Source organism: Centrocercus urophasianus, unplaced genomic scaffold (genome assembly GCF_019232065.1).
Source record: "Centrocercus urophasianus isolate 14NV4802_14NV808 unplaced genomic scaffold, USGS_Curo_1.0 seq_13, whole genome shotgun sequence".
NCBI classification, from domain to species: domain Eukaryota; kingdom Metazoa; phylum Chordata; class Aves; order Galliformes; family Phasianidae; genus Centrocercus; species Centrocercus urophasianus.
Genome location: NW_024884475.1, coordinates 8,253,625 through 8,266,302, shown reverse-complemented (window position 1 = coordinate 8,266,302; position 12,678 = coordinate 8,253,625). Strand labels below are relative to the sequence as shown.

Below are 12,678 nucleotides of genomic sequence, written 5' to 3'. Positions count from 1 at the left end.
CAACATATAAAACAGTACCTTTAAGACAGAAAAGAACACTGTGCACAAATAACAGAGGACTGAGAAGTAGCACACCATCTTCAAGATACAATCAGGAAAGTCACTACATGGCATTTGCATTCATCATCTTTTCTTTTATGTAACACGGCTAACGCCTCATGCATCTGCCTGTCTCCCTTACCTCTCCATTTGCAATGTAGTCTACTTATGAAAGAACCTCATAACTGTATCACAACTTCAGACCTTCTGCACTAAAAAACCAGGCTGCTAAACAATACCAGTCTTCACAGACTTTTGCGCAAGATCTTTGACAACAACGCCCAGATCTCCTCATTTTCCAATAGGCTACTTGCTTCCCTGGCTTGGGCTGTTTCTTTTCAACATTACTGACCTCATAATTCCACACACAGAGAGACAAATAATATTACTATCTGCATAGGCCCAACAATACAGTACAAAGAAAGCATTAGCTGTGTAACTGATGTATAAGCATCCTTTTTTTTGTCTGAAAACCACTTTCAGGTTTAGCAACATACACGAGAAAGGAATTTCACATTACTGATATTTGAAGCAAATGTAATTTCCCCCCTCCCAAATCTTACCTAAAAGTACATTCAATAACCAGGCATAAAAATACTGCATTCTTCGTGAATGTTGACAGATGCTTACTGCTGATCCCGCAGCTGTTCGACGGATAGTGGGGGAACTGGACTTAAGATTAGCTATAAAAGCCTTCAATAAAACCTAAAACCAAGATACATTACTTCACTATTAATGATAAAGAAAAGAGAAGAGGAGTTCAGAAGTCAGCAAATATCTTTTTCAACCACCCAAAGCATCACATCATGCAAGGACAACATTTGCCTTGATTTATACGTGCAGCTATTATTCCATCCACTGTAACATCTGATTGGTAACAGCAGTAGTTTAACTGTGCTTTGAGGTAGAACAGGAAGCACTACTGTGTTGAAGATACCTTAATCTCATTGTCGTTTGCAAAATTGCCAAATGCTGCCATGATTTTTGGTATTGCTGCAGCTAACGTTTCTTGTACGGATTCTTCAGGTCTCTTACTTATTCGTGTTAAACAGGGCAAAAGGTTCACTAAGTATGGCCTAAGAATGACAAAGGAGAAAAACAAATTTGAGGTAAGAATAATTGTACTGACTTAAATGTTTTTAATTCATACTCTTCGTACTCCTCAATTATTAATATTACTAAATCACACAAAATGCATCTATTAGCTACGTAAAGTCTTCTGAATATGATTTGCAGACAACATTAAGCAAAAAGAACATTATGAAGTACAACTCATCGTTTTTATAAGCTTCCTTCCCTCTTCCATCAAATCACATACAGCACAGAGCTAAAGATCTTCTGGAAGAATACCACCTAATCCAATAAAGCTAGTTCACAGATAATGTGACGGGGATTAGGGAAGGCAGAGAGGGAAGAAGAATCTTTGAAATTTGAGAACAGTAACACTTTGCTAATGCCTATATTTTGTTAAAGTTTGGAAAATTCTTTGCTAGGATGAGTTTACCTGCATTTCTGGGGCCGAACTAGATGAGCAAGCTCAGCAAATCTCCAGAGCGCAGCACGCAGGCTTCGGGAAGCACCATTCTATAGAGAATGTAAAACCATTTCATCAAGCAAAACCAATCCTTACTAAAAAGGTCTATAATTGCTTTAATTTTATACAATTTTACTTCGATGAGAACAAAAGGTGCCTACAAGCCCTAAAATTCTTCTAGCCAAAAGGAAGCAAAGTTAGCTCCAAGAATGCCTTTATTTTTCTAGTTGGTATTAAGATTTTCCAAGTGACCCAAAATGAATAATAAATACAACAAAAAAAGAGAAGGAAACATCTGAGATCTCCATTTTGCTAAAATCAGCTTAAAATACCACAGAGTCATCAACCAACAAAGAAACTGATGATATGAGAATTTAAAATCACCGGAACACTTGAAGAGATACAAATCCAGCACAAAACTGACAGCAGTGGAGCTATGCAAGTAAATAGCCTTCAGCTCTTGAGAATCTCAAAAATTCCATATATTACTTCATAATGGCTTGGATTCTGAATTCAGTATCTATATAATCACCTTCAATAGTGCAAGTGACCTGCACCAGAACGTGATTAGATTCTGAGCCTGAGGATATATTGGAGCTCCTTAATGTTGCTGGCAATGTGGAAAACTGTGCAAGTTGAAAGGTGCCAAATTCACAATCTCCCTACTTGGAGAAACATCGTGCTTTATTTACCTTTACCTAAATACTTCTCAAATTAACACCTCCTGGTTTAGTGGGAGCTATTGGTAACAGGTGAACGGTTGGACTGGATGATCTTTCAGGTCTTTTCCAACCTTGGTGATCCTATGATTCTATGATTCTCCTAAAAACTGAACTGAGGCGGTTAGAAATTGTTTTTTCTTGTTTTCTTTTAGTGTATCAAAGCTTCATGGTAACACTGTTAGCATGAAAACACAGAAAAAACCACCACATCTACAGAAAAGCTACCAACATTTTTTTTTTCCTATTTATTTTGTTTTCTGAAGTTCTATCAATCGTAGGGAATACCAGTAGTGCCTGACAAACCCCACCTATATTTTCTCTTTTATACCAGTTGCTACATGCTTACAGATGCAAAACAAGATTTTCAGTGATACCATGCTGAAAACAGCATTTACTTAATATCCATACACTAATAAAACAAAAAGATCTTCAACTGACATAAAGACTGGCATTAAATTGCACACTGTGGTGCCAAGATACGCTTCAGTATTTTTCCTTATGTTTCTTACATAAGCTGCAAATGTATATCACACAGTCACAAAACAACCTAATTAAAACTTGTATCAGACCACTTCAGGTCTTGGTCAAATAATTCTTGCATGAAACTTTGGCAAATCAAGAATTTCAGTGTCCTCCACCTATATTTCACCACCTTCCTCCTTGAAGTTACACATTCCAGCTCACTCAGTGAAGCAAACATCATTAATATGCTTATTCATTTGACTGCAGAGTTACTAAGGCTATCTCAGACTGCTGTTCACACCAAATGCTCACACGTTTTCTGCCAGATAAGCTTTCAAGGTGGAAAAAATCTAAGTAAATAGGGCCAATAATAAGGAACTGAGTAGAATAATTTTAAGCAGTCAGATATTTCAAAAGAGAGGTTTTGATCTTGACCTTAAAAAAGTAAACATGCTATTTACACTAAGGCTACAATCTCATATACTAAAACACTAAATAGCATACTGCAGAAGGACATGAAAGAAGGCAAACCTCACCTTTTTAATCTCCTTATACAGTTCTAATTGTAACCTAGGTAGATTGGAGTCCATCAAAGCCTGCAATAAAATACACTGTCAATATATGTCAGAGTGGAGGCACTTCAAAGGAACAAAGTTGCACATGCAATAAAACAGCTTTAAAAATACAGAACATTTCTCCCTCCGTTATCCTGTATTTAACACATTCTGGTTGTACAAGAGACATTCCATCACCTTTTACCCAAAGAACAAACATACACAGACAATCCCACAAATTAAACTATATTACAGTATTTAAATTAGTTGGTATTAGCTACTTGACCTCAATCTGTCCAGAAAAGGCCATATGGCATCACACCACAGGTACAGCCAACTTACCATGCCTTCGGCAACAGCCAGTAATAGATACTCATGAACAGACTACTAAAATACCAGAACAGTATTTGCAAGCAGTGGGAGTTATTCCTTGCTATACACAACCCCACTTTCAAACAGCCACAAACTGTCAGATGTATCCCAAATCGAGGCTGCATTTGTACCATAACCTTTAATAACCCTTGAGAACCCTTTCTTTTATGCATTAGCCTGTTTTCTGCATCCATTTATTACTAGTAAGTATTCTGGGCAATAATCCTGTTTCAGGATCTGATCAACCATGTTGTGAGAGAGCACACATTTTACTTTGCTCTAAACTTGAAGTGCAATTAAGGATTAGAGTATGTGAAATGAAAGTAAGTGCTAAGAAGTGTTCATTTTCTGTTCATTTTAACCCAAATCATTCTCCCTACACCCTTCAAATGGCAAAATGGGGAAAAAATGAGACTAGTTCCACTATACATAATTTCCTACAGAATATTTTGTTTACACATGATTATCCTTTCTTCCTTTTTTTTCCTAGCACATACCACTATTTATGAATATTTCTACCATAACTCCATCAGCTGAAACAAGACCTTCACACAGTGTGCAAATGCTTGCATTATGGATTTAACAGTGCTATGCTCCCTCTTTGATTCTTTACTCCTTGTCCAGTTATTCAGTGATTTCTAGTTTCCTATTCACCATTTTTGACCATCAACCATTAAACTCACATCTTCACAGGATTACTCATAACTATAAAATCTTCATGGCAAGTGCTAATGTGGAGGCCACAACTGCTTATGCATGGTCAGTGAAGGTCTGTTACTCCTCCTCTATCCTAAAATTGTATGCCCAACATCTTTATGACTCCCAAACTACACTAGTCATTGCAATAAAATATTACCTTGTTTGTGTCTTTATACTGTTAGAAGCACTCTAACTATTAACTGCAGGTGCCTAGGCTACTCTAGGGACAAATCTCACTTACATCCCCTAAATATTAAGTTCTTCTGAAGTTCACTGCCTCTGCATTGATTTCAGTCAACACAAAAGAAGCATCAGCTATTATTTTGACTTCAGAAGAGTTAGCTATCGTTACAACCCATTCAACTTGAGACCATTTCATTTATCACTGTCATTACTGATACTTGCACAAAAGAAAGAAAACTGTAGATTTTTTCCCTCTTCATTTATATACCAGACTGGTCTTCCTGAAGACTGAGTTGCTTCCACAGAGCATAAATACTGAAACAGAATAGAAACTACTGCCACACAACTATTGCCATTTCATAGCTGTGGTCAAACTGCAAGCTTAATGACTGATAGAAGACTCCATCATTTAAAATAACCTTTAGAAGAAAAACTACTATACAATGATCTGAAAAAAAAAAAATTAACAAAAAAAATGAAGTGTTTCAAGTTTCCTAAAAGCTCTCCAGTCAACAACAATGTGAAACAGACCAGTAAACATAAGAACAATTTCATGAAAGAAGGAAGAAAGGAAGGAAGTCTGCATTCTTTAACACAGTTTCAGAGCATCTCCTTAAGTAAATTATGCTACTTAATGGTGAATGCATTTCATGCAGTGCTAAAATCTTGGAAATGGAAAAATGTTTACATTAGAATGAATAGATGAACAGAGCAAAGTGCTACAGGACAAAATGAAAAGAGTAAAAAAATACTTTTGCATTACTTCATTCCCCATCAGTATGGGATAAGCCTTTACAAACAGCAAACTTCCAGATCACTAATTCATACAGAAACCAAACAAATAGAGAGAACTGAAATTGCTACAGAAATACAGATTTTTTTGTTTGCTTGCTTCTACATCTCCCCTTCAAGCTAAGGAGAATTTTTATTTACAGATTCATAAAGACTTCATTTTGTATCAACTAGATTAATTATGCAGGCACATTGCACAAGAAGGAAAAAAAAAAAAGAAAGGAGAGGTGAAGATAAACCTGTTCTGGAAGCAGCAGCTCACATCAGTTCCTCATAAGGTTCATTTTGTATGCTGAATCCACAATTTGACCTTGACTGACCTTCTATCAATATCCATCTGCTGTCTCCACCAAGTCCTCGTTTCTGGATTGCAGTATGGTAATAAACAGACTCCAGAACACTGCTTTTACCCTAATTATGCCTAAAAAGCTCCTCTGCCAAGTCTCAGTAAAGCAATATCACAATTACAGTATGCCATTAGTCTGGAACAAGTCATACCATCTTACAGTCAGCTTTTCAGTAATATTTTTAGCTTTCCTACATACTACGTAGCCTCATGCTTACAAAACAAGAGTATTCCTCCCATCCCAAAATGATTTTTAACTAACTTAAAGAGAACAGTTAATGAATTGCTGAATAAAAAAAACAAACCAGAGCAATAAATTACCACAGACAAGTTCAAATACCTTCATCTGATATAAAATTCATGTAACTCCATGCATAAAAAGCTCCCCTTAGAAGACATAATTTCCTAAAGTTTACTCTTGCATTACAAGAGATTATCAAGAATAAGTAAAGCAATTAAAAGAATGTGTGATTTCACAAATAACACTGCATCAAGAAGTTGAACATGTTAACACAATACCTAAAAGTTCTTACTTTAATAACTTTATTAAGGCATTCATCAGCAACCATCCGGACATCAGATTCTGCATCCTCACTGCAGAGGAGAAAAAGTTCCATAGCAATCCCCAGCAGTTTCTGAAATTCTGGAGAATTTCTAGATAAACAAATATTAAAAAAATCAGACTGCGCACAGCAAAAAGCAAACATCAATGCTATTCATAAAGGGATTTCAAAACTCTACTATGTATACACTGTACAGTTTTACAAGAGGAGAAATGATCCTGCAGATAAGTGTTTCATCAGGAGTTAGGAGATTATTTGCCTGCTCTTTCCCTACATAATCAGGCACCCTATTTGACAACTTTGCCTCGCTTTCTTCTGTCTGAAATAGAATAGTATCTACTCTACCAATGTTTAAAGAAAACTATTACATTTAGGCTTAGTTAAAAAAACACAAACAACAAGAAGCAGCAATAACCAACATTGTACCACTGCAGTTTAACCAGAAGTTGAGCACTTAAAATCAGCAACTACCAGGAAGCCTACACGTATCTAGCAACCAGAAGCAGCTATTCATATTAATGCAGCAAGTTATATTAAAGCAACAAGTTTAAGATAGACGTTGCCTTACCTTAAAGACTGAGCAACAATGTTTTCACATATTGTCAGGCAATGATTCACTCGATCTTTCTTCGTAGTTGAAAGTTCCTTCTTTCTAAAATGAAACAATTAAAATAAATCTAAGACTAAAAGTGAGTAGTAATTATATGAATGCAATTCTGTCATACCTCACAGCCCCCCAGATGATTCTGACATCATCCAAATAGCAGAACTCTAGACGTGGTCCATACCTGTCTATAATCCTGTCCTCATAGTAACACTAAGGAGAAGCTTAGCCAACTAGCAGCAAGCACAGCAGACAACTGAAGTCACAGAATCAAAGGACGCGTATCTACAGAAGATGCAGAGCCCAGTGTGTAAAGCCTGGCATTTAGAAAACTTTAGCATTCACTCTCATATACTATAAACTCATAAATAACAGAAGCTTCTTCCCTGCTCCATCCTCAATCTTTTTAATACATGAAATGGGGGAAACAAAGCCACAAAAAAAAACAAAACAAAAAAAACCAACAAACCACTAGAATGAGGCAGATTGACAACTATGACTGAATTTTCATTTCACTATATGCAAAGTCTCCTACTTTTAACTTACCTGACAGAGAACCACCCCTAGGAAAAGGGAAATTACTTATAAATAATTAACCAGATGAAACCCAGACGCTGAAAAACACACCCCAAGGTACCTCTCGTGTGTACCAGCAAAGAGGCACCTGCTCACTCACTCACAGATGAGTGAATGCTGGACTTCACTTCTGCTTTCCAAGTGAAACTAAGTAATCTGTATTTTTAACACTTAGTTTTCTGTCTTAAGAATAAACAGCAAAACCATCAAAGAGCAAACAAGTGTTTCTAAAGTAGAAGTTGGAAAGCAGTCAGAACAGCCTTGAACTACGTTAACATAGCACAGCTCTAAGGGGCAACAGTAATCGGCCAATAAACACTTCATAGTAACTGAAAATACACCATTAAGACAAAAACTGGTGGTGTAATTCCTTCAGCTCAAACATTACTACATTTTTTTAAATAAGTACCCCTGTCCTTTTCCTTCTGTCATACTGGGAGTGGGGATCTATTTCATCCCAGCATTTCAGTTTTTCTTCCAAATATCTGCTTATTTCTCCCCTGCAAACATTTTAGAGAACACTAATGAGGAAAACAAAACAACACCATTTTTCCATTAGATCTAAAAAAATATTGTCAAATGTAAGCTTCGGTATTCCTCAGAGAGGATCTCTTCTTTAGCTAATACAGCCCTGGGCAAGGCAGGGAGCAATGCTCCATAATAACAGATGAGCACCATCGATCTCTGGCAGATTTCTGTAAGCAAAGGGCTCCCCTAACATGAGCCTGCCACTTCTGAAATGGTTAGTTGAAAAAAAAGTAATTAAAACAGATAAAGAAAAATGGCCTGAAAAATTTCAAGTGAAAACAAAGATGGTAACTTCTGAACTACACACATTCCACTTAAATTGAAAGAACAGAAATTGAGTCACTACTACCAGAAGGGAAAGAAGGAAAAGCATCAAACTGCCTTTGCTGCACTGCATCCTTCATTTGCCATTTGGTATTTGCCTTCCTAAAAAACAGCTTCTGAAGGGGAGAAAGAAAACATTTAATGTATATCATGTGCACACAGATTTAATATGTCTACAAAGGGAGAAAGCTAACACAGTGATATTTTTGTCTCTGGAGATAGGACACAAGGGATTTTTTTTTACAGAAAGGTTTATCCAGAAGCATTATGAAGGCCTCAGGGAAAGTACTGATGAGCCACCCGGGGGCTCAACAGCATCATGCATTTCTCAGAAGAGAGCTGAGGCAGTGAGCTCAAGTGTTTGGTCAGACAGCACTTCATGTTTCAGGAACAGAAGGCAGGAGATACCAAAGCAGCAGGTACCAACAGGAAAGCCTCACCCCACAGGCACTGGAGTTTAATCTTCTGCAGGCTTCTACAGACAGCCTCAAGCCAAGAATATTAACAAATAACATAAGAAAAATCAGCAAGTCCTGATAATTCTGCACTCCGAGCCCAAGAAGAGCTGGCCACAAAAAGATCCAACTCGCTTTTGTTAAGCCTTGGAATTAAGGATGTGTAAAAGGTCTAAAGCACTGGTGCTGAACTAACATTTAAAAACGTCAGGCCAAACAGCTTGACATTAACCTTGAGAAAAGCAATGGGAAAACTCAAGATTCTACCAACAAACAGAAATACCAGCAAGTTAAAAATAAAGCTAATAAAGCTGAAGTACAGCGAAAGATTTGAACAGTACAGTAATACAATCAACAGTGGGTAGACCAAGAGACTGGAAAATGAATAAGCACCCTTGAAATATTAACTCCAAAAACTCATCTTGGAATTACCACTGGCAAGCAGGTCAACAGCTCTTACAGCTTTAGCTAAGCAGAGAACTTGTAATATTTCTACAGACTGTGCTGATAAAACCTATCTACAATCACAGATTCAAACAAAAAGCTAGGATAAAAAAAGCAGTGAGTAATGAAAAATGCCCATTACTGGAAAGTTCTTTGGCTCCAAATGTAAGGGTCAGAACCAAATGCAAAACTGAAATGGGTCACAATTTAACATGACTACAATAATTAACTATCAGAACAGGTAAACAAGAGAAAACTGTTCCAAAGATGGGGAAAAAAAAAACAACAAAAAGACAGCCTTTAGAACAGTCAAATCAAAACTAGTAACTTCTCCAGAAGAAACGTGTGATTAGCACAGCATTCTGGTCAGCTCCGTGACAAGGGGTGAGATGAATAAGACACAGGATGCTGTATGACAGCCCACCTGCTCTTTTGTTTCACTGAACAAACTCAATTTTTACATCATACTGACCAAATTTTCAAGTCTGGGGGAACTTCATTATCCAAACCAAAACAAACCCAACTCCAACCAAAATTCAAGAGACAGAAAAAGCAAAAAATTGAGATGGGAGACAGTAAGGTGCCTCAGCAGAAACTTAACTTGAGGACAGAGAGCTCAACCTAAGTATTCACAGAAGAGTAAACCTACAACAAAAGAGAAGATGAGAGAGGAGGCCACAACCTGACATGTCTATAACATGCACTAGAACTGCAATATATGATTATTGCTGATTAAAACCTCTTAAAAAAAAAAAAAAAAAAAAAAGCTCTTGGGTTACCAATAAATATTTGAATTCAAACAATATTTTAATAATAAAAGAAAAATCAGGATATTATTTTCATCAAGATCTCAACAGTCACTGTCACAAAGACTTTCAATACACTTGTGCAAATGCCCTCTATGCTCCAGCCTCTGTGACCTTAAAATATTACAGGTCAGGAGAGAGTTTGTTGTTGTTGCTTTTTAATTGTAACAAAATATTGAGGCCATTTGCACTCACTCCAACAGGAATGCTTTCTGCGGTATTTTTCACTCATGCAGACAGAACACTGAACATTGTGTTGTAACAATTTAAGGTGTCTGTTTAAAAATGAGAGGAAAACAAGAAATAGAAGTGGATTTTACTTTACTTTACAGAAAACAGCAGAAAAAAAACAGAAAAAAAAAGCCTATCAACATCTGCGATAACGTGATTCTCTCCAATTCAAGAAATGATATTGTCTCACTCATCTAATTTAAGCAACAAGACAATTTTATCTGTTTGGATAATGCCAAACATATTTAATTAAACAATTAAAGAGCAAACCAGCAGCATTTATGCTATGAAATTCACCAATTTCTTTATTGTCTCAATACTGACAGGTAAAGCAAGGTTGTTTTCATAGCTGCAAACAGATAGGAGGATAGGAAGTTACTGTACAGCACTACAAAATATTTGAGGGTTATTTGTGCAGAAGGACCATTAAGATGAGCGCTTTGCACGTCCCCATGTGCAAAGAACACAGAAAGGCATTCCTCTTTTCCAATCCAATGGATGGAAAATGCAAACAATACTGAGAGTTACGCTCAAGACGTCACCTGATATTTCACTAACCATTTTGGAAACTTCACCAAAGATTGGCACAATATCCTTTCACAGGCTTTTACGAGGCCCAGTGCCCTTTCTGAATTGGTAAAGCTCCTGCGGGCATGCAATACTATCAGCTTTCTGAAAACATCCAGTCTATTTTTAAATAGAAAAAACAAAGTCAACTAGGACAATTACAAGCTTGATTTCTTAGTGCTTTGACTATGGTATGCCTAAATGCAAACCTCAACATGAACCATAACGTCCCTCTGCAAGCATCACAAATTATTTTCAAGCACAAATTATTTTCATTTGAAATAAGATGATCTAGCCTAACAATATCTGCTTAGACTTTTTCTGGTATGTATAGGAAAGAATGGAAATAGATGTCCACCTATTCTCCATGCCACTCAAAATAATAGTACAAATAAAATATAAAACAGCAATTAGTCCCTGAAAACACTGGCGTGTATAAAGACAATTAGCTTATGAAGAAAATAAGGTTTTTCATTTGTTGTGTCCCCTGAGTATCAACGACACAACAAAAGTGTTTGAGATGAGAGTCTCCAAGCAGTGTGAACCATGGTAAATTCAGCTGGCATCCGTGTCGAACCATACTGTGGGACCAGGTGGCCAAGAGCCACCGTGGATCAGCTCTGCCAAAAGCACCTGAAACTGCCGATTTTGAAGTTATCTGCTCCTCAGCCTGTTTCTCTGGTCTCCCTGGCCTCTGGAGAAACAGCAACAGTGTGACTCACTTACCAAGCGCGTGGAAATCCTTAATGCCTTTTCACCTGCTCAATAAAAGTTATTTTTAGAGAAAGCAAACCCAACAGGCAGCACTGGGGCACTGAACAGCTCCTGGGCCTCCAGCAAAGCTGCAGGTTCTCTGCCTCAAAACCAGAGCAATGCACAGATAGAAACAAGCGTCTTCTCAGTGCCTCCACCCCTAATCTTTAGGGGCACAAAGAGAAGCATTTGTGTTGCTTCCTCTTAGAGCTCAAGACATGTGACAGTGCAAGACTTCAAGCAAAGTTTGCCACAAGCAGTCATCCATCCATGTCAACTCCTTAAAGACAGACAAGCCCTAGACTTAAAAGTTATACTTCAGATTTTTTGTCCCCTTACCCCCAGCAGCGTATCCAGCCAAAACCAAAACCACTCTGCAAAAGCCAGCGTTCCCGTACCTCTCATTATCTAGGCTGCCACACTTGCAAACCTTTGCCTAGAAACCTGCAGCCTCCTGAACTGCCTCAGCAAACAGGCAGCACCTCCAGACCCGTCCCCGGCAGTAGCCGGAACCCCGCCCGGCCCCGGCTGCGAGTCAGACCCCTGGGGAAGAGAAAGCTGAAGCACCGAGGAGCCCTCGGGCCCCGTGCCGCTCACTTACGGTCTCTGCAGCGACTCCTCGGCGATGGCGGCCGGCACCTGCTGCTGCTGGAAGGAGCGCAGCGACTCGAAGGCCTTCATCAGCTTCTCCATGGTGGCCATCGCCGCTCCGCCCGCGCCGGCGGCACCGGCCCGCCTCTCACGGGCGAGCTCCCGCCTCCTTGCCGACGCGCCCGACTCTCCGCCTCTCCCTCCTCGCCCTGCCCGGCTCTCCCAGCGACCTTCCCGCCCGCCGAGGCGCCGCCGCCCGCGCAGACCGCTCCGCGCCTCACAGCCGCGTCGAGCCGGGGAGCCGCCGTAGGGGGCTGCAATCTCCACCCCGCTGCCGCGCCGCCATCTTGGGGTTGGCCCAGCAGCCCCCGCGCTACGGCCCGGCCCCCTGGCCGGGTTGCTCCGCCTACCACGGAGCGAGTATTCAACGCGGAGCAACGCTGAGCGCATGCCTGGAGTCACGCAAACCGTCACGGCCGTACACACGGGCACGCGGGCTATCGAGGGGGCGGGGCAACAGACAGAGCGACAGG

General features: G+C 39.2%; 1 protein-coding gene across 3 annotated transcripts in view; it reads right to left on the bottom strand.

The window, feature by feature from the left end:
* Positions 1-12,283, bottom strand: part of HTT (huntingtin) — a 78,682-nt gene extending 66,399 nt beyond the window's left edge. For all 3 annotated transcript variants that reach the window (XM_042811731.1, XM_042811732.1, XM_042811733.1), the window contains exons 1-7: positions 12,156-12,283; positions 6,835-6,918; positions 6,237-6,357; positions 3,294-3,353; positions 1,544-1,623; positions 977-1,115; positions 603-744 (exon numbers count right to left, since the gene is read on the bottom strand). In XM_042811731.1, the coding sequence (XP_042667665.1) occupies positions 603-744; positions 977-1,115; positions 1,544-1,623; positions 3,294-3,353; positions 6,237-6,357; positions 6,835-6,918; positions 12,156-12,256 (727 nt within the window). In that variant the 5' untranslated portion in view covers positions 12,257-12,283. The remainder of the gene's footprint in view (positions 1-602; positions 745-976; positions 1,116-1,543; positions 1,624-3,293; positions 3,354-6,236; positions 6,358-6,834; positions 6,919-12,155) is intronic.
* Positions 12,284-12,678: the final 395 nt, after the last annotated feature.